This window comes from Bubalus bubalis, chromosome 12, assembly GCF_019923935.1.
Source record: "Bubalus bubalis isolate 160015118507 breed Murrah chromosome 12, NDDB_SH_1, whole genome shotgun sequence".
NCBI classification, from domain to species: domain Eukaryota; kingdom Metazoa; phylum Chordata; class Mammalia; order Artiodactyla; family Bovidae; genus Bubalus; species Bubalus bubalis.
In genome coordinates this window covers 98,022,793-98,049,916 of record NC_059168.1, presented here as the reverse complement: position 1 = coordinate 98,049,916, position 27,124 = coordinate 98,022,793, and the positions used below count along the sequence as shown (strand labels likewise).

The 27,124-nt window shown below is 54.8% G+C and overlaps 2 protein-coding genes across 6 annotated transcripts; both read left to right on the top strand.

The window, feature by feature from the left end:
* Positions 1 to 112: 112 nt before the first annotated feature.
* On the top strand, positions 113 to 12,577 carry PIP5KL1 (phosphatidylinositol-4-phosphate 5-kinase like 1). 3 transcript variants are annotated; one of them, XR_006543631.2, is made up of 11 exons: positions 113 to 2,639; positions 3,471 to 3,674; positions 4,859 to 4,909; positions 5,113 to 5,267; positions 5,485 to 5,609; positions 6,588 to 6,622; positions 6,713 to 6,768; positions 7,988 to 8,100; positions 8,397 to 8,550; positions 11,152 to 11,920; positions 12,270 to 12,572. XR_006543631.2 is itself a non-coding variant. In XM_006065417.4 (10 exons), the coding sequence occupies exons 1-10, from the start codon at positions 2,346 to 2,348 to the stop codon at positions 11,417 to 11,419; spliced, it is 1,455 nt and encodes a 484-aa protein (XP_006065479.4). In that variant the 5' UTR covers positions 113 to 2,345; the 3' UTR covers positions 11,420 to 12,577. The 3 variants fall into 3 exon arrangements, 1 of the variants encoding a protein (XP_006065479.4); XM_006065417.4 differs by having other exon boundaries at positions 11,152 to 12,577; XR_006543632.2 differs by lacking the exon at positions 113 to 2,639 and having other exon boundaries at positions 2,662 to 3,674; positions 12,270 to 12,573.
* A 5,225-nt stretch (positions 12,578 to 17,802) lies between these two features.
* ST6GALNAC4 (ST6 N-acetylgalactosaminide alpha-2,6-sialyltransferase 4) lies at positions 17,803 to 26,999 on the top strand. 3 transcript variants are annotated; one of them, XM_006065418.3, is made up of 6 exons: positions 17,805 to 17,964; positions 18,393 to 18,478; positions 20,029 to 20,214; positions 22,564 to 22,976; positions 25,050 to 25,157; positions 26,296 to 26,999. In XM_006065418.3, the coding sequence occupies exons 1-6, from the start codon at positions 17,928 to 17,930 to the stop codon at positions 26,546 to 26,548; spliced, it is 1,083 nt and encodes a 360-aa protein (XP_006065480.3). In that variant the 5' UTR covers positions 17,805 to 17,927; the 3' UTR covers positions 26,549 to 26,999. The 3 variants fall into 3 exon arrangements, with proteins under 3 accessions (XP_025117506.2, XP_006065480.3, XP_044782325.1); XM_025261721.2 differs by lacking the exon at positions 25,050 to 25,157 and having other exon boundaries at positions 17,803 to 17,964; XM_044926390.1 differs by lacking the exon at positions 18,393 to 18,478 and having other exon boundaries at positions 17,813 to 17,964.
* The last annotated feature ends 125 nt before the right edge of the window (positions 27,000 to 27,124 follow it).

Here is a 27,124-nt window from a genome sequence, read left to right as displayed (position 1 = left end):
CCTTTGCATTGGTCTCAGATCAGGAGACACTGGTTTGTGCAGTGAGGGTGCCTTGGGTACCTCCTGGATTATCCCTGTGCTGGACACAGGACAAAGCAGGGGCCAGGACTGGTGTGGATCTGGCCTGGTGCAGCTCACAGAAGGGGAGTCTGGAGGCATGGCCATCTGCCAGACGTCACATCAGCCTCTACCTCGCCTTCCCTGTGCCAGCCCAGCCAGTGGGCGCTGGTATATTAAGGACCCTCACACCCCTAAAAGCCCAAGCCCATCATCTGTCTTGTACCCAGCAGCCCAAATTAGTGTGGCTCTTGAGCAGAGGGCCGCTGTGAGCCAGAGCAGGGCTGTTTACACTGTGTTCTGGTTGACTGGTCCAGGCCTCAGCTCGAGCCCCTGGCAATCCCACCATGCCCCTCTGGGCAGCCAGCTCTCCCATTCACAGTGTGAGCCTCCACCCCTCACTTCCTTGGGCACTCATTCTTCCTCCAGTTAGCAGAGGTGTCCCGCCTGCCTCATCAGAGGAAAGAGCCCAACTGCAAGCACACCTGCCCTGTCCTTACCTATTCCCCTCCCCAACCTCCAGTCCAGGCAGAGCTGCCCTCCTGGACTCTGGGTCCTGTCCTCTCCCACTGCTGTGGTAAGAGCCTGCTATCTGATGATCCCTCTCAGGGGAACAGCCTCTGCTTCTCAACATGGTCCTCCAGTGTTAAATGAACATGTTATAGGCTCCATATAAGGGACCCTCCATCAACTCATTAACTCCCTCTAGGTCTCTCCCTGTCTTCACAACCAAACTTCCCCAAAGGGTATCTACCTCTGCCCCCTGCGTTTCCTCTCCTCCCGCTGTGCTTGGCAGCTTTCCAGGAGGGCTGCACTCAGACCACCAGTGATGTCCGGTCTACATCAGAGGCATGTTCCTTGACCTGCCACACTTGGCCAGTGACATTCTGCCCCCCATCCCCACCCCGGGTGCATTCTCCTACTTCTCTCTATCATATTCATGCTCCTCCTGCCATGAGAGGGTAGGTTTCTCAGGACTCAGTCACAGGCCTCTTCACCCCCCACTCTTAGGGGTGACCTTATTCTCACCCAGGCTTGCTTCCAGCCCAGCTTTCTCCTGAGCCCAAAGGTGTTGGATGTGTGCCAGCTGTCCACCTGACATCTCCATCAGATGTCACAGACCTTGGCTTTCCTCTTACACCCCACATCCACCAGACCCAAATTCTATCAATTCTTGCCATTTCTTCCCCCGCCCCAGTCACCTTCCTGATGCAAAGCCAGCATCCTCTGCCCTAAATCACCAAAAGTGTCCTCACTTCTCTCCCCACTCCCCGACAATGGCCCCCTCAAATCCAGCTGCATGACAACCAGTGACCTTTGGAAAACATTTGAGTTTCTTTTTTACTTTTCCTGAGCATCTTTCTCACACATTGCTTCTCTGGGTTCCCATCCCTCTCCTCCCATGGCTGACAAGAGCCTCCGTGCTCCCTTCTGAACTCTCCTCCAGCCATACTGGCCTTCCATTTCCTGGGAGTCACTGAGGTTCTGTGTACATCCTACTTGCACTGGTTCAGCATATACCAGTTTCTCAAACACCAGTTTGTGCCAGGTTACTGAGCCAGGAAAGGAGCCTGCCCTCCTCGTGCTCTGTGGGTGGGGGAAAGGGGGATGTAATAAATAAATGAACAAGACAGTCTCTGACAGTGTTAAGCATGATGAAGAAAATAAAAGTGATGTGATCATAACTGAGGGGAGGGGACACTCAGAGTAGGGCAAGGTGATAAGGAATAAAGCAAATCGGGTGTGGGGGGGCGGGGGCGGGGGGCTACTTCAGGCAGAAGGAACAGCACCTGCAAAAGCCTGGAGGTTTGAAAGAGGGTCCAGAGTCCCTGTGGAGGGTGCAGGGAGAGTGAGTTGAGAGGAGTCTTAAGAGTAGGCAGACAGGCCTGGGGCCGTACTGGGAGGTTTGGACTGTTTCAGTGCCTTGGGAAGCCACTGGAGGCTTTGAGCACGACAGTGACATCATCCGATTTATGCTTTTAAAAGCTCACGCAGGCAGCTGTGTTCCTCTCACCCTAAAAGCTGCCCTCCCCAATGCCCCCGCCCCCCGCCCCACCACACACCCCGCCTACACTGCTCCTGGCCCATAGTGAGTGTTCAAAAAAGTGTTGATACATGCCCCTGACTTCCTGTGTGACCTGGAGGTAGTCACTTTTCTCACTGGACCTCAGTTTCCTTACTCGAAATACGATCTGTGGGATTTTCATGCCAGAGTGGGTGGGCGGGACTGGATTTAGGTTATCGGCCTCCCGAACTCCAGGAAATCTGAGTCTCCCACACATAAGGGAATGGGGGCTGGGGGTCTTCATGCCGCAGAGACCCTAACCAACGCGCGGCGGCCCCGCCCCTCCTGGACCGCTGTCCGAAGGATGCTGCAGCCCCGGAGGCGGGACCCGCAGGCGATCCCCGGGGCCCCCTTTCGGATTGGGTGCAGCCGTGACCGGCACCGCTCGATTGGTCGATCCAGAAGCAGGGGCGGGGCCCGGCTCATGCTGCGGGGCTACCCAGCAGCTGGGGACGCGGCCGGAGCCCGGGAAGCTGCTGCGGGGGCGATGGCCGCGCCGAGCCTGGGGCCCCGCGAGGTAGGTGCAGACCCGAGAGAGGACAGGAAAGGAAAGGGTTGGAGAGCAGGGGCCGGGTCTCCCCGCCCTGTAAGGGGCGGACACATCCCCATCCAAACCCAGAAGGGGTCCTGCGCTTGGGCGGGACTGGGACACGCCCCACATGGGGCTGCTGGTCTGAAGTGGGGAGTCCAGAGGGTTTTCCACGAGAACTTGCTTGGTTTCTTCATTGTAAAATGGAGACAATAATAAAAGCGTCTCCTTCATAGGGCGGTTAGGAGGTCAAGCTCTCAGCTAGGGCTGGGCTCATGGGGGGTGCCTACTGAGGATGGGTCAGAAGCTGTGACTTCAGCTTCGTGGGGACCTGCCGCGCCGGACTGGAGGAATTCGGCGTAGACGAGTAGAATAGATGACTCAATCACTGACATCACAGCTCCTACTATAAGGAGATCCTGTGCACGGTGCTCAGACTCACCAGTAACAACAGTTAATACCAGCCCCGAAGGAGGTACTGTATGTAGTTCTCAGTTTACAGACTAGAAAGCGAGGTGCAGAAAGGTTAGGTGATTTACCTGAGGTTACACAGCTGAGGCTGTGTGAGAGGCTGCGGAACGAATGCTCCACCCGCTGATAGTAAGAACCATCACTATGAATGCTGACTGAATGCCAGGCACGGTCCTCTCACAACACGCCGTGAGGTGGGTACCAACCTTTTCTGCATTTTACAACTAAGGAAACTGAGGCAGAGAGATGAGGAGAGAGCTGACAGTGATGTGGGACTCAGACCAGGGTCGTTCTCCTGTGGGGTGCTGGCTGCCCCATGCTGACTGCTTCTGGTGCCTCCTACCACAGATCCTGGCCCCCTCTCCAGAGGATGGACGCAGAGCAGCTGCTTCAAGCTCTGGCCACCGTGGCCTCCTCTGGCGTCTGCGGGACAAGCAGTGTCGCCTGGGACTGTTTGAGATCGGCCCGGGGCACGAGCTGCACCAGGTGATGTGCCTGATGCAGGCGGGGCTGTGGGCTGCCACTCAAGTGTCCATGGACCACCCGCCCACGGTGAGTGGCCAGTTCTCTGCACCTCCACTAACAGCGAGACCAGGCTGATGCCCTGCTAATAAATGCAGGGCTGGGGATCAGAGCAGGCCAGATAGAAGGGGAAGAAGGCCAGGACTCGGTGCAGGGAAGGAGGGACATTTCTGGGCTGAGGACAGGAAGCGAGAAAGCCCATGGTGTGTTGAGGGTGTGAGGAAGCCCTTGAACCCATGTGGTGGATGTGTGATCTAGGTGAGTGTCTGCCTCTCTTTAGGCCTCAGTGTCTCCATCTGTATAATGGGTGGGAGGGATTGTACTCCTTGGTCTCTGAGGTCCTCCCTTTCCGCCAGGGTATGCAGTTGAGAAGGGACCCCACCCCCACCCTACCAGCTCTGCCCATCCTCCCCAGAGCTCTGGCTAGAGCCAGGCTGGCTCAGCAGAAAGGGTCGCCCACTGCAAGCTCAACACCCGGACGGCCCCGGGTGAGCATGTGTGTCGTTTGTGTGTGTGCACACATGTGCAATGTGACCCCATCCTAGCGCAGGGACCTGGAGGTCCAGGGAGATGCAGGAGTCCTCTGAATCTCATCATCTGCTGAAAATCTTGCAGGGTTCCTCAATTCTCAGCATGGTCTCAGCATCCTGCTGGCTCAAGCTCAAGGGCCATCTGTCCAACCTCATTCTCAGTCCACCCCTCGCTTATTCTCTTCAGTCTCGGCCTCTCCTCTTCCCAGTGGCCATCACTGCTGTTCCCCCTGCTATGAGCACCTTGCTCCCCATCTTCACTACTCCCACATTTCATCTTAGGGGCCACCTCCTCCAGGAAGATTTCTCCGATCCTGCTCCTCCCAGGCTCAGTCAGGCAGGTCCCTAGACTTCAAGGCCACCCCCTTTTACCGGGAGGGCATCCGGCAACACTTTGGCCAGCGTGTGTCTGGGCACATGTGCCAGACTCTAACTCAGAGGCTGGTGTGGGGGACTCAGCAGTGAATAAGACACACCTGGGACCTGCCCCGGCTCACTCTTCCCCACAGTTCTGGGAGGGCTGGCCGTCTCCCTGCTCAACTCAGGCATACCCGGATTAGTCCCCAGCAGCTGGAGGAACCACAATGGGGGGAAGGGGGTGAGGCCGGGTGCCAGACCCTGGGAGACCCTGGGCTGGCAGTGCCGGCTGAGACTTGCCCTGGGCCGCTTTGCTCCTTGCTGCAGGGGCTGCCCACGGAGGAGGATTTTTCCGAAGTCCTGACCCAGGTTCATGAGGTAGGAGGCCCAAGACCTCTGCATGGGAGGGAATGTGTTCAGCTCTCCTCCTCCGTTTCCCCATCAGTTGCAGTGGGAGTGATGGCTTGACCCCGGGGTCTTGCAGAAAGGGTGTGCTTAACCCTGACCCTCCCGCGGGAGGGCCAACTGCACACCCCTGGGCGCCGGGGGACACTCTCAGGGGCTGTTCTTCCTCCTCGCAGGGCTTCGAGCTGGGCACCTTGGCTGGCCCCGCCTTCGCCCGACTGAGGCGCTCCCTGGGGCTGGCCGAGGAGGACTACCAGGCCGCGCTGGGTCCCGGCCGCCCCTACCTGCAGTTCCTCAGCACCTCCAAGAGCAAAGCCAGCTTCTTTCTGTCGTGAGCTGGTGGCAGGGGTGGGGAATGGTGGGGGGAGTGGTGTCTGGCGGTGGGTCAGGGGAGAGGTGCGCTTGAAGAGAGAGAGAATGGCCAGGTTAAGTTGGGTCAGGTCCAGATAGCGGTCCGATGGAGAGGGGCGGGGACAGGAGGCCAGACGGGCGGTAGGGAGGCGGCTCCTGACCGGCCTGGACAGTGACCTCTCCCTCCCGCCCCTCAGCCACGACCAACGCTTCTTCCTGAAGACCCTGCGGAGCCGGGAAGTGCAGGCGCTGCTCGCCCACCTGCCCCGCTACGTGCATCACCTGCAGCGACACCCACACTCACTGCTCGCACGGGTGCTGGGTACGACCTATCCGGGACCGGGACTGCAGGGAGCGGGGAGGTGTGAGGAGAGAGGGCGAGAAGAGGATGGGTCGGAGAGTGGGAAGGTTCCAGGGTTGGGGATAGTGGGGGGAGCGTAGGGGACCTGAGTCCGAGCAGGGTGGAGGGCACTGGGCAACAGAGAGGCGGGGGCCAAGTCCAGTGGGGAGGCGGGTCCTAGACAGCAATGTACAGGGGGGCGGGGTCGATGGGCGGGGCCAAGACCTGGGTGGGGCCCAAAGAGGGCGGGATTGGGATTGGACAGTGACCGGAGGAAGACTTGTGGTTCTGTTAGTCGCTCAGTTGGAGAAGTCAATGGCACCCCACTCCAGTACTCTTGCCTGGAAAATCCCATGGACGGAGGAGCCTGGAAGCCTGCAGTCCATGGGGTCGCTGAGGGTCGGACACGACTGAGCGACTTCACTTTCACTTTTCACTTTCATGCACTGGAGAAGGAAATGGCAACCCACTCCAGTGTTCTTGCCTGGAGAATCCCAGAGACGGGGGAGCCTGGTGGGCTGCCGTCTATGGGGTCGCACAGAGTCAGACACGACTGTATTGACTTAGCAGTAGTCGCTCAGTAGTGTCTCTCTGCGACCCCATGGACGGTAGCCCGTCAATCTCCTCTGTCCATGGGATTCTCCAGGCAAGAATACTGGAGTGTGTAGCCATTCCCCTCTCCAGGGGATCTTCCTGACCCACGGCTCCAACCCAAGTCCCCTGCATTGCAGGCAGATTCTTAACCATCGAGCCCCCCATTTGGGGTTAAATCTAGAAACAGGTCAAGTCGGGACACCAGCCTCAAGTTGGGGAAGGGTGGGGTCCGGGGGCGCGCCCTGGAGGCTTGGGATGCGGCAGATCTCGAAGAGGAGGCGTGGCCTGAAACTGGCACTGGACAGGACGTACCCCGGGGGCGTATCCGAGTTTGCGCCCCTCACCTGACGCCCTCTCCCCTTCCAGGAGTGCACAGTCTGCGGGTGGCTCGGGGAAAGAAGGTGGGTGAGGCCGAGCCGAGTGGACGGGGCCGGAGGGGGCGGTGGGAGGGTGAGACCCTGTCTCCTCTCACTCCGTACTCCCGTCCCTAGAAATACTTCATCGTCATGCAGAGCGTCTTCTATCCCGCTGGCCGCATCTCTGAGAGGTGAGTCGGCCTCCCAGCCCCGCCCAGAATGTACCACCAGAAGCGCCCACACTCATGGGATTAGACAGCAAAAGATTGATCCCAAGATTTCTTGACGGGTCCGAGACCGTGATCCCCACGACCAACGTCTCTTGAGCGCTCAGGAGGCAATGGGTGCTGTGTTGAGTCATTTGCATTCATCATCTTCCTTCCCAGAATATCTCTGAGGGGTAGGTGTCCTTATCATCCCCATTTTGTGGATGAGAAATCGAGGAGGGGAAATCTACATAGCTACTGTGCTAGATGGAGAAGGCAATGGCACCCCACTCCAGTACTCTTGCCTGGAAAATCCTATGGACGGAGAAGCCTGGTGGGCTGCAGTCCACGGGGTCGCTAAGAGTCAGACACAACTGAGCGACTTCACTTTCACTTTTCACTTTCATGCATTGGAGAAGGAAATGGCAACCCACTCCAGTGTTCTTGCCTGGAGAATCCCAGGGATGGGAGAGCCTGGTGGGCTGCTGTCTCTGGGGTCACACAGAGTCGGACACGACTGAAGTGACTTAGCAGCAGCAGCAACTGTGCTAGAAGCAGGGATTCAAACCCAGCCTCTGATTAGACTCAGCCCTCTGAGCCTCCTAGTCCCGCCTCCTCTGCCACCAGAGCTCCACATTGGTGCTCCGCAGGGACTGCAGACCTCCCACAGGCCCTTGTGGTTCTGCGAGTAGTGTGGGCCCACTCTGTCGGATACCCCAAGGATGACAAGGTGCCAAGAGGCAGGCACAGGTAGGGGGAAAGGCTGGACTGGTGTTCAGCCTGAGTTGGAATCCCTGCTCTGCCTTTTAGTCACTGTGTGGTCTTGGGCAAATTGAAAAACCTCTCTGAGGTTCTTTCTTTATCTCTAACAAGGGAACGATAATGGACTGAGGTTGTGCTGAGAATCTGAACAGTCACCCAGTGGCTGCTCTTGTTTCTTATCACCTTGTGAGTTTTCCCGTGTGTCTCAAGTCTGTATAAAGTGGAATTCTGTCTTGTAGCTCAGCTAGTAAAGAATCCGCCTGCAATGCGGGAGACCTAGGTTCAATCCCTGGGTTGGGAAGATCCCCTGGAGAAGGGAAAGGCTACCCACTCCAGTATTCTGGCCTGGAGAATTCCACGGACAGTCCATGTGGTCGCAGAGTTGGACACGACTGAGTGACTTTCACTTTCACTTTCTGTCTCCCCCACCCCTCACCTCCAGGTATGACATCAAGGGCTGCGAGGTGAGCCGTTGGGTGGAGCCCGCCCCTGAGGGCAGCGTCCTTGTTCTGGTGCTGAAAGACCTCAACTTTCAGGGCAAGACCATCAATCTGGGTGAGCCATAGAGCAGTCACTGCCTGCTCTTCCTCTGTTTAGGGTGAAGTTAGAAGGGTGTCCTTGGCATTATCCTCTGCCCGAGTCATTAACAGCCTAGATTCTGGAGTCAAGTGGAGAATCCTAGCTCCGTGACTCTCTAGCTAGGTGACCAAGGCAAATTACAGATGAGTTTGCCCATCTGTGAACTGGGACAGTAATGTCTCCTGCCCTCCCGGGGCAGGTGCGTGTGGAGCCCGCAGCACCTTGCCCGGCACCCGACGAGCACTCAGGTGGGGGCACTGATGCTCCGGCAGGGCCCCAGAGGAGCTGGTTCCTCCGCCAGATGGAATTGGACACCGCCTTCCTCCGGGAGCTCAACGTACTGGATTACAGCCTCCTGATGGCCTTCCAGCGTCTTCATGAGGATGAGAGGGGCCCAGGCAGTAGCCTTATCTTCCGCACAGCTAGGTGGGCCCCCCAGAGGCAACAGCAAGAATGAGGTGATGAGAGCATGGAAAAGACAGATGGTGTGGTGGGAGAAACAACACAGGCAAAGGTTCAAAGACTGGAAAGTGCAGTATTTGTGTGTTTGTGTGTACATGTGTGTGTGTGTGTGGGGGGGTGGGCCGAGGAGGGGAGTGGAGAGCTGGAGAAGCCTGGCCAGCAGGGATAGTGGGCACAGGTGGATCACAGCAGGGGAAAGACCAGGTGAGATCCAGTTGGATGAGGGCTTCAGTGTTGAAGAATCTGCCCATTTTCCAGAAGGGGATGTGGAGTCATTGACGATTTCAGACCTACTTCACTTTTGCCTTAGAAAGAGCCCCTGCCCCCTGACCTGGTCACTCCACTTCGAGGACCCTGAAGTCATCGCCTCTGGCACCATCATCATCTTGCCTTCCTCTGCGTGCAGTCAATCTTGCATGCTGACAATGAGGTTTTGGTTTTGAGAGGATGGGTTCATTCCCATTTTAGAGATGTGAAAACTGAGCCTCAGAGGGAGGAAATGAAGTTGTAGAATGACTTTTGAGGATTCATGTTAGTACTTGGCTTTCATTCCTCCAAGGCCCACTTTTTAGTTGAACAGAATTACTCAGGGCTGCCCTGGCAGTTCAGTGGTAAAGAATCTGCTTGCAATGCAGGAGAGCTGGATTCAATCCCTGGACTGGGAAGATCTCCTGGAAAAGGGCGTGGCACCCCACTCCAGTACTCTTGCCTGGAGAATCCCATGGACAAAGGAAGCTAGTAGCCTGCAGTCCATGGGGTTGCAAAGAGTCGGACACGACTGAGCTACTAACACTTTCACTTTCGCTTTTCAGAAATATTTAGGCATTAAGATAGGCCCTTCTTGGAAAATAAGAAAGGAAATAAGTTCATTGATTTGTTGAGTGGACAAATGTAAAGTGATGTCCACTCACCCAGTCTCCAGCCCCACCCTTTGGAGGAAGACCTTCCAATGGGTGATCTTGGGCACAACCCAAGGTAATGGCTCCCCATGAAACCTGTGGCTTGGTGGACACATCCTGACCAGGTAGTGGAATGCCCACCATGGGATACAGATTCCCCCAAGTCTGCCTATCCAAGCTAGAGTAAACCCAAGTTTGCATACAGTGGTTGTTATTCTATTGAAGTTTTCCAAGCTGGCTGGTAAATGGCCATAGCCCCGCTTCCACCCAGTTCTGAGCCCCTCATTCAGAACCTACCATCCCCAGGTTAACCCTGCCACTGCAGAAAGTACCAGTATTCTGTCCAGGCTCCCAGACCACTCTGTTCGGATTGGTTAGTGCCTGGGGTGGAAGGGAGCTTTCTTTGATTGGCTTATTTCCCCCCAAGACCTGGGCAGGGCAGGAATAAAGCTCCCAGTGACCCCCTGATCCCCTACTCTCCAAGTTGCACCATCACAAGAGGACAAAGTTAGGGAATTGAGCCTTCTCTGGCTTGGATTGGGGGCCCCCGCCAGAGGGATCTTCTGATTTGGAATACAATTTGGGGCAAAAAGACACACATTTGCAAACTTGGGTTGGACCTTTTTCTGCAGGGTTTCAACTCTGCCACTCTGAAACGTTCAGGGTTGGACGACCCCAAACAGCAGTTTTGGAAATGCCTGTATATGGTGTGGTGTGTGCACACTCAGTCCTGTCTGACTCTTTGCAACCCCATGGACTGTAGCCTGCCTGGCTCCTCTGTCCATGAAATTTTCCAGGCAAGGATACTGGAGTGGGTTACCATTTCCTTCTCCAGGGGATCTTCCTGACCCAGAAATCAAACCCGTATCTTCTGCATTGCAGGCAGATTCTTTACTGTTTGGGCCATCAGGGAAGCCCACCCAAATATGGGACTTAACAGAAGTGATGTGGTACTTAAATGTAGAGCCAGAGTCTGTGTGACCCAAGTGCTAGATATCAGCGCTATCCAGTAGAAAGTTAATACTAGCCACACAGGTAGTTTTAAATTTTCTAGTAGCCTCATTTTAAAGAGTAAAAAGAGGGACTTCCCTGGCAGTCCAGTGGTTAAGACTTTGCCTTCTAATTCAGGGAGTGCAGGTTCGATACCTGGTGGGGGAACTAAGATTCCACATGCCTTTAAACAAAAAGCAATAATGTAACAAATTCAATAAAGACTTTAAAAATCTTAATAAGTAAAAAGAAATAGGTAAAAATAATTTTAATAGCATATTTCCCTTACTTCATACATCCAAACTTTGATCCTTGCATCATCTAATCAATGTAAACATTTATATCTTACATTCTTTTTCTCATACTGTCTTGGAAATTCAGTATTTTTTTTCCTTTTTTTCAGTATGTAGTTTACACTAACCACGCATCTCATTTGGGACTGGCCACATTGAAACGCTCAGGGGCCATACGTGGCTAGCTGGTGTCTGCATAGCGTGCAGCTCGGCTTTTAGCCTGTCAATTACAATTCATTCAGCCGCCCAGTTTATCTGACATCAGGTCAGGGCACACAGGAGGGGTGGGGATGACCCAGGGGCAGCCTGGCCCAGGCTGACGGGGTCCATTGACTGGGGGTCCTCGGAGGAGACAGTTACCTCACCCCCCTGTCGGCCCCCAGGTCTATACGAGGGGCGCAGAGCGCCGAGGAGTCGGGAGCCCAGAACCGGCGGCTGCTGCCCGACGCCCCCAACGCCCTACACATCGTGGACGGGCCGGAGCATCGTTATTTCCTAGGCCTGGTGGACCTCACCACGGTCTACGGGCTCCGCAAGCGGCTGGAGCAACTGTGGAAGACGCTGCGCTACCCAGGCCGGACCTTCTCAACCGTCAGCCCGGCTTGCTACGCCCGTCGCCTCTGCCAGTGGGTGGAGGCGCACACCGAGTGACCGGCGCCCAGCCGCTCTCTCCCCGTCTGGACAAATGGGACCACGCCGGGAACGCGGGTTCCAGCCTGGCCCCGGGCAGCGGGTCGGGCTCCCCTCGCCTGCCATTCCTCCGGTTGGCCTCCAGAGGGCGGCATCCCCTAACTAATATTATGAACTCATTTTGCTGGGGAATGCTGTGCCTGATAAGTGCCAGGGACTCCCCTAACGTGAGATTATTAATCCTCAAAAAAAAAAAAAAAAAAAAAAAAAGCTATTATTCTTTTTTACAGACCATGAAATGAAGGCTCAGGGGGTGAAGGGACTGAGCAAAATCATTCAGCAATAAATGCGAGAACCAGGACTCAACTATGCCTTTTGAACTCAGGAGCTGTATTCCTATTGATCAGCTCCCACAGTCCTGTCCTCACTGGGGAAGTGGGTGGCTGAAACCTCCAAGTCCAGCCTCTTCGTCGTCCAGATGGGGAAACTGAGGCCCAAAGACTTTAAGAGACTCATGCACGGGTAAGTGGCAAGGCCAGCCCAGGAACCCAGGCCTCCCGATACCCGCTCCGCCCCCAACCCAGGCTCAAGCAGGACCCACTGGCCTCCCTCTGGGGTGGGCCCCCTATATTCTGCACAGGTGGGAAGAAGTGGGGCATTGGGGGGGGTGCTTCAGCTCTAGGTAACATTAGACTGGGGTCCATTATTGATCTTGAGTAAGTTCTGCCCTCCTCTGGGAGTCACTTTAATCACCTGTGAAATGGGAGCAGAGGTTGGTGGTCAGTCTGAGGGACCTGGATGCACAAACATCACCGGAGCAGAGAAGGAAATTGCCTGCATAGCCCCTGATCATTCCTTCTCCCTCCTCCAGGAAACTTCAGCCCTACCTCTGACCCCAGTCCAATTCGACCATGCCCAAGGGAGCCCTTCCTCTAGAGCTTCTCTGTGGCCTGGCTGTGTGACCAGGAAAAGGTGCTAAACCTCTCTGTGCCTCAGTGGTCTAATTTTGCAAATGGAAATATTTAACTCATTAAATATTTATTGAGCACCTGCTACGTGACAGGCCCTCTGCCGGGGGAATGGGGACCTCGGGTGGAGCGAAATGCAGAATTCTTCCTCTGAAGAACTCACAGTGTGTGTGGGAGGAACAGTGACAAAAGCCATGTGTCTGACAAAGCCTTGTGAAGCAACATGGGGCCATGGTGCTTAGGGAAGGAGCCCCTATCTAGTTATTTGATGGGAAGGGGGGCTCTAACCTCTAAACAGAGACCAGAAGAATCAGATGCAGCTCTGGCGGTGGCAGGGGGTGGGGGTGTGTCCCAAGCCAAGGACAAAGCAAAGATCTGGGGTAAGAGAGAGCTTGGCATTTGAGAGAAAGAACTATTTCACTGCAGTCGGAGTTTGAGGGTGGGGTGACAGTGTGGTGGGGGGCGGGGGGAGCTTTGTGGGCCAATGGCTGGTCCCTGGGGCCGGATGATTCCAGACCTTGGGAAAGTCACTCAGTGACTCAACGCTGCCATTGCATTGGCCATAACAGAAAACAAGGAAAGACGGCTGGTGGGGGAAGGGAGAGGAAAGGGAAATCTTAGGCTGCAGGGCTGGAGCGTGGGCTCCTGGAATATATATGTAATTGACGTCATCCCTTGCTGTTTGGGTGACCCTAGGTGATTACTCAACTTTTCTGAGCTGGCACAAACCACAGAGCACTTCTCATTCTGGCTCAGCAGGAAGTTGAGACACAGACTGCGTTAAGGTCATCACTAGGAAGGTGGGTGGGTCGTGGAAACTCTGGTGGAAGGGCAGCAGGGCAGGAAACAGGGCCTGAAAGGAAGTGGCCCGTCTAAGGTCTCACGAGGCACAGGACTCCTGGCTCTTCTAACTGGCTCAAGCAACACATTATCTAGCACTGTGTGTGTGCTGGACGCCGTGCTGGTGTTGGAAATGCTCTAAGAACATGACTGGCCTCACTGCCCACACGGAGATTAGAGGCTAGTGGGCAGGTGGACCATAAACAAGACGATGAATTAATACACAGTGTGATTTCAGAGTGTGACAAGTCCTCTGAAAAAAATGAATCAAGTTGGGACAAGAGGGATGGGGGTGTGGTATCAGATAGAGGGGTTGACAAGGGCCTTCTAAGGAGGTGATATTTGAGCTGAATGACTAGAAAGAGCTGGCCATGTGAATACAGAAGTCCAGGTTGAGGATACACCAAGTGCAAAGGTCCTGAGGTAGGAACAAGTTCAATGCAACTGGAGATTGAAACGGCAGTCAGGGTGGGTGGACAGCGATTAGGAAGGAGGCAGGAGTTCAGAGTATGCAGGGCCTCACGGATCAGGGTGAGGAGAGAGGACTTTTGCAGGGTCGAACAGAAGAGCTTCACCTGAGGCGGCAGGACTTGCCAGTGTCAGTTCCTCTGTGGCTGTACGCTCCTCCTCTACTCTGGGAGCCCAGGACTGTGGTGTGTGTCCCTGTCCCCATGCAGTCTTAGCAAGGCAGGATATGCCTCTCTGCGGAAGGAATCGTCACTTCACCAGCCATTGTGGGTGATCAGTGAATCCACAGGAACATCTCACCGTTTTCTTCCCCTTGGAGTTGGGGCCACGGAGAGAGACTGAACTTAGGTGTGCCCAGGTTAGGGGGAGGCAACACAAGGAAGGCTTGTGCTCAAAGGATGCCCTGGGAGCAGGGTCGCTTCAACATCAGCCCTTCCAATAGGATGAGGAGCAGCATGGAGGTCTAGTCACCGGCTTCGGGGAATTTGGCTTTGCATGTGGGCTTCCCAGGTAGTGCTAATGGTAAAGAACCCGCCTGCCAATGCAGAAGATGCGGGTTCAATCCCTGGGTTGGGAAGATCCCCTGGAGGAGAGCATGGCAACCCATTCCATATCCTTGCCTGGAGAATCTCTCATGGACAGAGGAGCCTGGTGGGCTACAGTTACTGGGGTCGCAAAGAATCAGACATGACTGAAGTGACTTAGCACGCACGCACATGGAGTGGATAGCCCTGGAAAGTTGCTGAACTGGGTGCAGGTACCCAACACAGATACCTTGCTATTGTATCCACATCAGAACCTCTTAGAAAAAGGAAAATAGAGTTTGAGATAGGACCAGAGCAGGAGCCCAGGCTTTTACAGTGTGACTTCTTTTGTTACTGTGTTTCCTCCTCATCTTGCATGAAACTCATAGGATTTAAACTTAGTAATTCAAGATGGAGTCACAGTGGCCAATGTGAACTTCCATATTAGTTGTTGTGAACTGTCCATTACAGGACTGTGAGTGTCTGAGTGTGATAAATTAACATTGTCGCTTTAGGGTCTTCCTTGGAGGTCCAGCAGTTAAGATTCTATGCTTTCCCTGCAGAGGGTGAAGGTTTGATCCCTGGTGGGGGAACTAAGATCCTGCATACCATGTAGTGTGGTCAAAAAAAAAAAATAGTGTTGCTTTAGATAAGAGATTTGTTTGGTTCCTCAGAAAGACTCTACTGGCACAGAGACTGATAGAGACTAAGACTCCTTGGGGGCATAACTGTTACCCCCTATAGGCAGATCCCTTAAAATGAGACCACAGTGCTAAGCGACTTGAAGGCTCTTTGCTGGAGGACTCCCCGCTGCTGTTCCAGATGGATGCTCTGTTGGAGCAGAAGGTGACTTTCTATCATGTCTGTCATGAGACTGGTTCAGCTGAACCAAAACCTGCTGCTCACTGGTGCTGAGATGGGATCTTCCCAGACTTCTTCCTGGACTAGTCTGTTACCCCCCTTTCTATTTTCCCTACTTTGACTAACCTGTGTTGCCTGCTTTTGTTGTTGTTCAGCCAGTAAGTCACATCCTACTCTTTGTGACTCCATGGTCACCAGGCTTCCCTGTTTTTTATCATCTCCCGGAGTTTGCTCAAACTCATTTCCATTGAGCTGGTAATGCCATCCAACTATCTCCTCTGTCATTCCCCTTCTCCTCCTGCCTTCAATCTCTCATCATTCAGTTCAGTTCAGTTCAGCTGCTCAGTCATGTCTGACTCTTTGTGACCCCATGAATTGCAGCACGCCAGGCCTCCCTGTCCATCACCAACTCCTGGAGTTTGCTCAAACTCATGGCCATCGAGTCGGTGATGCCATCCAGACATCTCATTCTCTGTCGTCCCCTTCTCCTCCTGCCCCCAATCCCTCCCAGCATCAGAGTCTTTTCCAATGAGTCAACTCTTTGCATGAGATGGCCAAAATACTGGAGTTTCAGCTTTAGCATCATTCCTTCCAAAGAACACCCAGGACTGATCTCCTTTAGGATGGACTGGTTGGATCTCCTTGCAGTCCAAGGGACTCTCAAGAGTCTTCTCCAACACCACACTTCAAAAGCATCAATTCTTCGGCGCTCAGCTTTCTTCACAGTCCAACTCTCACATCCATACATGACTACTGGAAAAACCATAGCCTTGACTAGACGGACCTTTGTTGGCAAAGTAATGTCTCTGCTTTTCAATATGCTCTCTAGGTTGGTCATAACTTTCGTTCCAAGGAGTAAGCGTCTTTTAATTTCATGGCTGCAGTCACCATCTGCAGTGATTTTGGAGCCCAAAAAAATAAAGTCTGACACTGTTTCCACTGTTTCCCCATCTATTTCCCATGAAGTGATGGGACCAGATGCCATGATCTTCGTTTTCTGAATGTTGAGCTTTAAGCCAACTTTTTCAGTCTCCACTTTCACTTTCATCAAGAGGCTTTTAGTTCCTCTTCACTTTCTGCCATAAGGGTGGTGTCATCTGCATATCTGAGGTTATTGACATTTCTCCTGGCAATCTTGATTTCAGCTTGTGCTTCTTCCAGCCCAGCGTTTCTCATGATGGACTCTGCATAGAAGTTAAATAAGCAGGGTGACAGTATACAGCCTTGACGTACTCCTTTTCCTATTTGGAACCAGTCTGTTGTTCCATGTCCAGTTCTAACTGTTGCTTCCTGACCTGCATATAGGTTTCTCAAGAGGCAGGTCAGGTGGTCTGGTACTCCCATCTCTTTCAGAATTTTCCACAGTTTATTGTGATCCACACAGTCAAAGGCTTTGGCATAGTCAAAAGCAGAAATAGATGTTTTTCTGGAACTCTCTTGCTTTTTTGATGATCCAGCGGATGTTGGCAATTTGATCCCAGCATCATGGTCTTTTCCAATGAGTCAGCTCTTCACATCAGGTGGCCAAAGTACTGGAGCTTTAGCTTCTGCATCAGTCCTTCCAATGAATATTCAGGGTTGATTTCCTTTAAGATTGACTGGTTTGATCTCCTTGCAGTCCAAGGGACTCTTAAGAGCCTTCTCTAGCACCACAGTTGGAAAGCATCAATTCTTCAGTGGTCAGCCCTCTTTATAGTCCAACTCTTTGCATGCTAATTGTGTACAATAAACCAATTGACTCATGAATTGAATACTGGTTATGTTTTGTATATCCCCAGTCCTGTGATTCTAGCCTGATTTTACCGCTGGACCCTGCAACAAAACAGGGGCATTTGGGAGTTGAAAGTAGGTGGTCAGAGCCCTGGCTTTGCAGTGACTGCCCAGTTCAAATCCTGCTTCTGCCACAAGATGCCTCTGCACTTTGAGGTAGCTTCTATCATCAACCTCCCTCCACAGAGGAGAAAAACAGGCTCATCTGAGGTAGTCCAGGTAAGGATGCCAGAAAGAGTCGGACATGACTGAGCGACTAACACACACAGTTACACTGGACTTTCAGATTTCTAACGTAATTAGTGGCTGCTTTCCTGCGTAGTTTAACCGGTGAAGAATCTGCCTGCACTGCTGGAGACCTGGGTTCGATACTTGGGTCGGGAAGATGCCCTGGCGAAAGAAATGGCAACCCACTCCACTATTCTTGCCTGCAGAATCCCATGAACAGAGGAGCCTGGCGGGCTACAGTCCACAGGGTTGCAAGAGTCGGACGCAACTTAGCGCTATCTTTCTTTTCTGAAGTTCCAACTACGTGGGCATCCGGTATTTTACTTGGCGAAATCCGGCAACCCTACCAAGCTTGAAATCTGGAGCTGCCTGAGCCTAAAACCCCACTTGATTATCCCTGAAGCTCCCCACACCCAAACTTCAGGAATGGAGAAATTCCAATCCGGACCACAAGAGAGCGACAAGGCACACAAGGCACCCTCTAGGTCTTTCCTCTGGGGGGCCGCCTACCCCACCACCCGCAGGAGCTTGGGAGATGAGCTGAAAGGCGGAAGGGAAGAGATGCCGGAGCTGAGACTCCGCCCCCAGCTGCTGAGGCCAGGTCCTCAGACCCTGCAGCCTCGCCGTCCCCGCCCACGCCCACCGCGCACGCCCCACCAGAGGCGCGCTCGTAGGTCCCGCCCCAGCCCCGCCCCCGGTGCCTGTCTCCTCCTCCCCGTCCTAGCAAACCCCGCCCCCACCGGCGGCGGCGCACAATGAGTTTCCAGCCTCCAGAAGCTGAGGCGACGGCGACGGCGACGCCTCAGCCCTGGGGCTCCGGCTTCCTGCCCCATCCGTCCCGCCCGCGGGCCATGGAGCTCCGAGCAACGGATGGGGAGCAGCTGGCGCATACCCGCCTGCCCTCCAGGTTAGCGCCCCAGCGGGTGAGGGGTCGGTGGGATCTGGCAGTGGGGTGGAGAGCCCTTGTCCCCTCCAGCCCCAGGCCTCTCTGTTAGTGAGTTAGGCGGAGATGGGAAGTCAAGGCTCCAGGCTCCTGGTGCTTATCTGACCCAGAGTGGATGGGGTGGCCTTGAGCCCTGGGCTTCTCTTGTCTACCTCTCCTTCCCCATCTGTGCAATGGAGACTGGGTTGGTGGGAGGTTTCAGCTCCTTCAGGAAGAGATTACAGCTCCTTTAGGATGGGGACAGTGCTTGCCCCGTGTTTGCGAACTTAAGGGCGTGTGATTCCCAGAAGCCGTCTTCCCTGACCCAGGCCTGTACCCTCCCCTGCCTCGGTATCCCTGGGCAGTTTCCTCCGAAGCCTGGGACCCAGCTCTGAGTGTCTGGGTCTTGGCAGGTCCCTGGCTCCCATCCCTTCCCAGCCTGATCCCTGGAGGCAGCAGCCACCGGCTACTGAGCGGCAGTGACAACATGAAGGCTCCGGTAAGTGGCAGGAGGAGGAAGGCTCACAGGGGAGGTGGCTTCCGGCCCAGTAGCCTCTCCCCCCACCCCAGAGCTGACTGTCACTTCTGATTCCACTGCTCCTGAGCTGAAGGGGACGGGGAGACCAGCCTCAAAGTCCAGCCCTGATCTGGCAGGCTGTGTGGCCCCAGGCAAGTGGCATTCCCTCTCTGGTTTCAGTACTTTGCTCCTCTTCTATGTATAATGGAGATAATAGTACTGCCTCCTGTGAGCATCCAGGGGTCACCCAGGTGAGGCATCTACCTGGGAGCAGGGTATGTTGTGAAAGTTCAGTTTAGCGGAGTCTTGAGTTTATTCAGGAGCCCCTGGCGAGAGCCTTGAATGTTGTGGGAAGTCAGCCATGGCTGCCTGAATCAAGGTCTCTGGGTCCCTGCGGGCAGGGAACCAGGTGCCAAGCATAGCTTCAGGCCTCAGGGGCTGAACCCCCTCCTACGCACAGCTGGTCTCACAGAGATTTATTTTTAGGAGCTGAAGTGGCTTGTGGGCAGAAAAGGGAGGGCCTCTGGCAGGATATGCCCAAGGAGGGGACTGGTGGGGGCTACTTTTTCACCTCTGATTTTCAGAGAGCCCCAGCCAGCTGCCAGTTGGTTCCTGAGGCAGAGGGACCTGTGTCTTAGGCAGGCTGGGAGACCGGTTAGAGCCCAGAGAGATACAAGTGGTGACCAAGGTGGCCCAGCACACAATGGCAGGCCAGGGTTCTGTCCCCCCACCAGGCAGCCCCTCCTTGAAGGCTCGGTGGAGGTACTCACTACATCCGCCAGCCGGGCAGGGGGCCAGGAGGGCTTCCTGGTTCACGTGGCCTCTGGGGACGTGGTTTCTGGAGGAGGGAGCCTCAAGGCTGCAGCTCTCAGTTCTTGAAACCATTTGCTGAGTGACACTTCCCAATATCCCCTTCTACTGTCTCTTTACTCACGGGGTCTGCTGACCCAGGTCATGATTATCGGCTGGGGGAGGGGACGGCTCTGGGTGTGCGGGACAGCCTGAGCCTGAGATCTGAAGGGAACTGGTGGCCCTTCTGCTGGGCCATGCCTGTCCTCATGTGCACAGCACTTTATGGTAGCCCTTTGGCCGCTGTCCTCAGAGTGAGTTCCCACCTTGGGTAGTATCAGTTTCATAGAGGAAGCAGGCCCAGAGACGTAGACAGTTATACCCAAGGCTGCACAGGGCACCTCAGCTTTCTGGTTGAGAGGACAGTTTCTGATTTGGAGACCCCACCCTGCTGCTTTCTTACTGTGTGGCCTTGAGTTACTTACGCATTTTCACCCCAAATTGGTTTCCTTATCTAGAATATTGGGATAATAGGGCTTATCTCAGTCATGCACGTGCTCCGAAGCTGACAGCCCAGAGGCAGGCCTGACTAACAGAGACTGTGGCCTCTGCTGATGTGCTGGGAACTACTGAGCTGGGATTTGGACCCATGAGGCTGGGGATCCCAGAGGCAGCTTCTAGGAGCTCCAGCGACACTGCCCCCCCACCCCCCACTCACACCCCACGACTGCTGTCTCCCCCAGTGTCGGCTCCTGCTCATCGTCCTCTGCTCTGTGGGCTTCTCGGCTGTCTACATCCTGCTGTGCTACTGGGCCTGCCTGCCCTTCTGCCCAGCCCCCTGCCTGGACCCCCACCTCTCTATCAAGTCCAGGCCCACCGTGCCAGGGCCTCTGCACTTCAGTGGCTACAGCAGCGTGCCAGATGGGAAGGTGAGTTTGCTGGGCAGCGTGTCGGGGGGTGGGGGGTAGGCCCAGCCAGGGTGCTCCCCGACTCTCTGGGGACTGTGAGAACTGGGCTCATGTCAGGCCAGCCTGGATCCTGGACTTGGCTCCTCTGCTAAAGCTGACCAGTCCCTTTACCTCTCTGAGCTTCAAATTCTAGGAGGAAATTTTTTTTTTTTCAATTGTGGCTGCACTGCATGGCTTGCAGGGTCTTGGTTCCCCGATTAGGGCTTGAATCCAGGCCACAGCAGTGAAAGCGCTGAGTCCTGACTACTGGACCACCAGGGTGTTCCTAAATGTCTTTTTTTTTTTTTTTTTTAATTCAACGAACATTGCCTGACTGCTCTCAGCTGGGCACTGGGGATAAAAAAGATGAGTTAGGCAGGGTGGCCACCTGGAACTCCTGGTCCATCCTGGAAGCCAGACCGCATCACATCGTGGTGGTACATGCAGCTTTAAATTTATTAAAAACTATCCACGCACAACCCATCTGTTTAGCAAGTGTGTATTTGGTGCCTTAGATGTGCTCTGCCTTGTGCTGATACCTGCTGGGGATACAGATCTGCCCCAGAGCTGTCCCTCTACAGGAGACAGGGACAGTGGAGCCCAAGGGTGACAAGGCAGCTGAGGCCCCTGCCCCATGGCGTGCACCTCCCCATGCTTGTTTTGCCAGGTGAGGTTCAGAACGCTTTACACCGCTCACCCTGATTTCAGCAGCCCCAGCTGGTAGGTTTCTTCTCAAAGGCATCTGCCAACGACACCCAGTGCAGGAAGGTCCGAGCTCGGAGTCTGCCAGCTCTCCGAGTGTTGGTCAGAGGGAGGAGGGCTCAGGGACCTTGCGTTGGAGATCTATTTCAGGTCTTCATCCCTCTGAGTTGCAGTTGCCTTATCTGTAAAAGGCAATCATTGTGGTTCCTACCTTGGTAGGGTGGCTCTGCAGGTCCAACTGCGTGATTCATGGACAGTGTTTAGAATGGGTGCTGTATAAATCTTTGATCAAGATGCAAAAACAGCTGAGTTGGGAGGGACAAACTCAAGTGCCACCGGGTTTGGCCAAGAGGGACAAGCGGCGAGGTAGGCTGGGTAGACGCCGTCCCAGCTTCCGTGGTCACAGCTAGTGTTCATTTCAGATGCTCAGAGCTCATGAGGACGTGGCCCCAGGATGGCCAGATCCTCTGAGTTTGTTAACAGGGCAGAAAATCTTAGAATGTCGAAAGGGCTGATTTCTGTAAAGGATTCACTGTCTTAAAGATCCTGCAAAACAGGACAAGCAGAACGCCTTCTGGGGCTGATGGTGACTTTGGATCTGAACAGACCACAATTGTCAGCTCAGGCTTAAACTGAGGGCAGAATAAGGAAGTCTTGTTCTTTATTGCCAGGGCATGGAAAATGGGGCTACGAGTCCTTAAATCAACACTGTGTCAGACATAAACTGTCCCTGAGTGGGCTACAACTGTGTGTCTTTTATCGACTAGATTGACTATTCCCATATGCTTTACAGGCCTCCATAAACCTGTGTTCCCAAAGGGGCATGGAGGCCTGGGGTGGGCAGCAAGTCTTGTCTCTGGGAGCCCTCACCTCCAGTGACAGTGTACAGACTTGTTGGATTGGCTCCTGCCTCTTATGAGATGATGAGGTGGGGTAGGAGGGCAGCTTACATGCCCTGAGTCTGTGCTGATCACTCTCTAGGCATTTTGAATTGAATCCTTAAAACCTGATCAAGCAGATGCTATTTTCATCCCCTTTTTATAGATAAGGAAATTGAGGCTCAGAGAGACAAAGTAACTTGCCTTAAGCACACACAGCTAGGATGGGGCGGAGCCAGGATTCAGGCTCAGAACCAGAGGTTCCCAATGTTGTGATGGGCTTTTACTTATAAACTGGAACAAGGAAAATGGGACTTGGGCAGAGGAAGAAGTGACCTAAAAGAAATTCTGAAGAGCTGAGGTTCATATTTACCTAACGAACATATAACTGACTCCTAGTCTGTGCCAGGAACTGCTCTGAGTACTTTGTAAATATTGACTTATATAACCCTAACAAGAAAGTGCAATGTAGGGCCTCATAGGGCCTTAGCAACAGAAACCAGGGCCAGAAATGTGGCTGATGGGGAAGCAGGGGCCTTGAGCATAGACTCTCAGCTCTGCCACGTGTTACTGGTATGACCTTTAGAAAGTCATTCCAACTGCCTAGCCTCTGTTTCCTCATCTGCAAAAAGGGTTGATGAAGTCCTTGGAGCTGATACAGGTGGTCAGGGGTATTCCTGGGTGGAGGAGAAGGCAGGGTGGAAGCTACGTGCCCAGGACTTCCTTTCTTTCTCTCTACCTCCCCCTGCAGCCTCTGGTCCGAGAGCTGTGCCGCAGCTGCGCAGTGGTGTCCAGCTCAGGCCAGATGCTGGGCTCGGGCCTGGGCGCCGAGATTGACAGCGCTGAGTGCGTACTGCGCATGAACCAGGCGCCCACCGTGGGCTTCGAGGCAGACGTGGGCCAGCGGAGCACCCTGCGGGTCATCTCCCACACGAGCGTGCCTCTGCTGCTGCGAAACTACTCCCACTATTTCCAGCAGGCCCGGGACACACTCTATGTGGTGTGGGGCCAGGGGAAGCACATGGACCCGGCGCTGGGTGGCCGCACCTACCGGGCGCTGCTGCAGCTCACCAGGATGTACCCCGGCCTGCAGGTGTACACATTCACCGAGCGCATGATGGCCTACTGCGACCAGGTCTTCCAGGACGAGACGGGCAAGAACCGGTGAGCGTGAGCCGGGGGGCTGGCCTGCTGGGGATCTCCCTGGCAGCTGGGGGCCTGCCTTCTCCAGGAGCCTCTGGTCCACTGAGGGTCTGCTCTGTCTGGCACTGGGGCTCAGCAGTGACAGAAGCAGGTGTGGTCCTGCCCTCTGATGGGGACAGGAATCAGAGAGACTGTCATCATCGAATGATCATATAGATGTTCCACACGGCGGTGAAGGGCGTTCGGCCTCACCAGTATACACTGTGGCGGGGCGGTGGGTTGTTGGTGGTGGTGGTGACCGGTGTGGGGCCATGGCAGGGAGTTCTTCTCTTTGGAGGGGATGCTCTGAGACCTGAATTGGTTTCTGATGTCCCTTCCAGAAAATGAAGGTAACAGTGGCAGTTCTAACAGCCTTTTTTGTGCACCAGGTACTGAGCTAAGTACTCTTGCCTTCAAGATCTCATTTTATCCAACACCCAAAAGAGCACTTGAACTCCTATGGCTTCTTCCTCTGCACACTGGCTTCCTCCTCTGCACACTGGCTTCTCCCCCACCTCCCTAGCTCAGAAAATACAGCCACCAACCTCCAGTTTTTTAGTCAAACACTTGACTTTGCCCTTGACTCCTCTTGTTTCATCACCTGCCACATAGGATGGGCTCTCGAATCTCCTTCCTTGCCCACGGGTACCTCCTTGACCAAAGCCACCATCCTTCTCTGTTTTTTTGGTAATATTTTTATTTTTTTATTTATTTGACTGTGCCTGGTCTTAGTTGCAGCACACGGGATCTTTGTTGTGGCATGCCAGGTCTTTAGTTGTGGCATGCAGACTCTTAGCTGCAGAATGCGGGCTCTAGTTTCCTGACCAGGGATCGAACCTGGGCCCTCTGCACTGAGAGCGCAGAGTCTTAGCCACTGGACCACAGGGAAGTCCCCACACTCCCCTGCATTCGCAGCACCCCCTGCAGTCTGATCTCTCCCACCAGTCACCTGGCCTCACCCTACAGCAGCTTCGCATCACATGGAAAATAAAGTCCAGACTCCCACCTCCTCCCCTGCCCTGGCCTTCGTGCCCTTGCATGGTCTGCCCCTGCCTGCTTCTGTGGCCTCATCGTCCGTCGCTTACCCTGCTCCAGCCGCACTGGCCGTGGACACCCACACTGCTCTCACCTGCAGGCCTTTGCACATGCCGTTCCTCCCCCAGATCCTCCCTTGCGTTCAATACGGATGGAGTTTCTCCTTGGCCCCATCTGAAGGGACACCTCCTACCTGACATCCTTCATCCCATTCTTTTGTTTCCTTGTCTTCTCAGCAGGTCTCTTCCAGCTGCCCACTTCCTTGAGAATGGTAGTGCTGGGTGGGGCTGCTTCATGGCCAGCTCAGGGCTTGGGAGGTGTTAGGTTTGAATGGCTGAACCACCCCACAGCCCTTCAGTAGAGCCCGAGATGAATGGCCATCGACTGGGAAAGTAATCAGTACTGGTGCTTTTGGAGAGAGGCGAAGCCAGGTCCAGCTCCAGGGTCCCATGCTCTGAGTTGGGGGCTGGGGCTTGAGGGAGGAGTTGGGCCAACCTTGTTCCCTTTCTATCACCAATTATAGTTATCCCCATGTCACCCATGGGTCACTGAGGCTCAGAGAGGTTCATAAGCAAATCGGATGCCCTGGAGCAGATTCAGGGTTCAAGTTGAAGACTGCTTGACTCTAGACAACCCTCTTCCCCGCTTTCAATGGCTGTGTTTCTGCTGCTTTCTGCTGTCTCTGCAAGCTTGGTCCCTGAGATGTGGAGAGGGTGTGACCAGGGCTGATGCATCATCATTGTTGGGGGCGTGGTTTGCTCAAGTTCTGTGTGGATGGGTAGAAGACGCACAGACCTGGGTTGGCACCCACGCTCACCTCTTGCCCACTGCTGGCCTTGGGCCGGATCTTCCGGCTCCCCAGTGCTCCCACAGAGCCTCTCTGTGGGGGCTGAGGTGAGAAGCCCTTGACTGGGAGGGGAACCAGTGCTGTGCGGTGAGCCAGCTGAGGCTGGGGCCACCTTCCTTCCAAGTTGAGCTGGGGGACGTGGCCAGCTGACTGTGCGTCCCTCCCCCGGCCAGGAGGCAGTCCGGGTCCTTCCTCAGCACCGGCTGGTTCACTATGATTCTCGCCCTGGAGCTGTGTGAGGAGATCGTGGTCTACGGGATGGTCAGCGACAGCTACTGCAGGTCAGGCCAGCCAGGAGCCAGGTGGGGGGGGGACACCATGTTTGGGCCCTACGCTGAGGGTGTGTGGGCTTCCGCGTGAGTAGCCAAGGCACAGACAGCCCTTGGGCCTGGTACCCGGTGGGAAGGAGCCCAACCTGTAGAACAGGCTGGGTTCCCACCTCCTCTCTGCCCAAGTGGCGTTGGGCCCAGCCGCCACCTCCCAGGGCAACCATTTTGTCAGGTCAAAGAGAGCAAATGACCACACTGTCCTCAGAAGCTTGTGGGAAGGTTTAGCGAGAGTGATCTACCGAAGTCCTCACCCCAGCCTAAGGGCTGCTGTGCGTGTCTGTGATCAGCTGTTACGCCTAAGCTTTGACTTGTGATGTTGTTCTAGTTCAACACTGTCATAGCTCCCATCACTGAACTGAAGGGGCCCCATGTTTTCATCCTCTGTTTTTTTTGGGAACTTCTTTGCTGAGCACGTGGGCAAGATGAAAGTAGCCCCTCTCTACCAGGACGCCTGGCTAGACTGCCTGTGAGTAGGTGGGTATGCAGGCCTGGCAGTTACATGCTGCGGGGAACCAGGGGTCCCTCAACCATGAGCCCGGCACCAGGCACTTTGCAATTTTTGACCTGTGATTTTAGCTTCCCTGGTGGCTCAGACGGTAAAGCATCTGCCTGCAATGTGGGATGACCCAGGTTTGATCACTGGGTCAGGAAGATCCCCTGGAGAAGGAAATGGCAACCCACTCCAGTACTCTTGCCTGGAAAATTCCATGGATGGAGGAGCCTGGTAGGCTACAGTCCATGGGGTCACAAAGAGTCAGACACGACTGAGCCACTTCACTTTCACTTTCAGCCAAGAAAGTAGAGGTCACCATCCCATTTTACAGATGGGTTATTGAGGCTCAGGGTGTTTGTCTTGGCCTAGAGTCAACCAGCTCACAAGAGGTACAGCCAGGGCTTGAACCCTCAGCCTTTAGAATCCTCGGGGGCTGCCCTGTTCCTCCTTTATCTGTCCTGGCCTCCCTTGGGACCAGGCCTGTGGGACTCTGTGGTCCGTAGGGCTGGGGGAGGGATGGTCCTGGCAGGTGGCAGGGTCTGGTGGGAGGCAGACCAGGTGGGCTGCCTCACACCTGTCCCTCTTCCCCACCCACAGGGAAGAGCATCACCCCTCAGTGCCTTACCACTACTTCGAGAAGGGCCGGCTGGACGAGTGTCAGATGTACCTGGCACATGAGCGGGCGCCCCGCAGTGCCCACCGCTTCATCACCGAGAAGGCTGTGTTCTCTCGCTGGGCCAAGAAGAGGCCTATCGTCTTTGCCCACCCATCCTGGAGGACGCAGTGGCCCCATCGCCACAGCGCCATCACCAGGCCTCTGTTGCAGCCACACTCCGCCAAAAGCACTTAATTTATGGATCCTGCCTCCTGCCACATGCCGAGCGGACCTGAGTTCCCTTCCAGCCATACCCTTGGGAACACTTGGAGCCATGTCGGGCTTCTAGACTTGGGGAGAGAGGAGGAGGCCTCTGGTGACCTTTGCAGCCTCCTCCCCGCCCCTGCTCCCTGAGTAATCTGAGTCTTCGTTTTCAAGTTCTTCCCACCTCTGAGTCTGTCCAGTGGCCTTCGCCCTGGGGGCTGGTGGCCCCCAGTCACCAGCACTATGAATTTCAACCGAGCACCAGCCCTGGTCCTTCCTCTCTGCACTCCCTCTCCACCTGCCTTTGGTGCCACACTTCCCAGGCTGGTTTCCCTCAGCGGGGCAGCCTAGAGCTTGGGGTTCGTTGGGTGAAGTGGGGGGCCTTTGAACTGTGACTGCCAGGGCCACCTCTGGAGCGTACGGGTAAATGTGTTTTCTGGAAGCCTGTCCCGGCTATTGTCATGTGTCTGAGGGTGGGGACTGGAGCTTCTCTGCTCACCACAATCCCATGATCTGTTGCCTTGAGGGGAGACCTCCAGCCAGCTGGCCTCTGGCCATCTAATCTGC

What these genes read in the sequence shown, in the direction of transcription:
- ST6GALNAC4 (XM_006065418.3), top strand. Translation starts at nt 17,928, where the DNA reads ATGGGGAGCAGCTGGCGCATACCCGCCTGCCCTCCAG. An exon ending in CATACCCGCCTGCCCTCCAG is followed by an intron (nt 17,965 to 18,392) that starts GTTAGCGCCCCA and finishes GGGTCTTGGCAG; the next exon opens with GTCCCTGGCTCCCATCCCTT. An exon ending in GCAGCGTGCCAGATGGGAAG is followed by an intron (nt 20,215 to 22,563) that starts GTGAGTTTGCTG and finishes CTCCCCCTGCAG; the next exon opens with CCTCTGGTCCGAGAGCTGTG.
- PIP5KL1 (XM_006065417.4), top strand. Translation starts at nt 2,346, where the DNA reads ATGGGGGCTGGGGGTCTTCATGCCGCAGAGACCCTAACCAACGCGCGG. An exon ending in TCCTGACCCAGGTTCATGAG is followed by an intron (nt 4,910 to 5,112) that starts GTAGGAGGCCCA and finishes TCCTCCTCGCAG; the next exon opens with GGCTTCGAGCTGGGCACCTT. An exon ending in GGGCAAGACCATCAATCTGG is followed by an intron (nt 8,101 to 8,396) that starts GTGAGCCATAGA and finishes ATGCTCCGGCAG; the next exon opens with GGCCCCAGAGGAGCTGGTTC.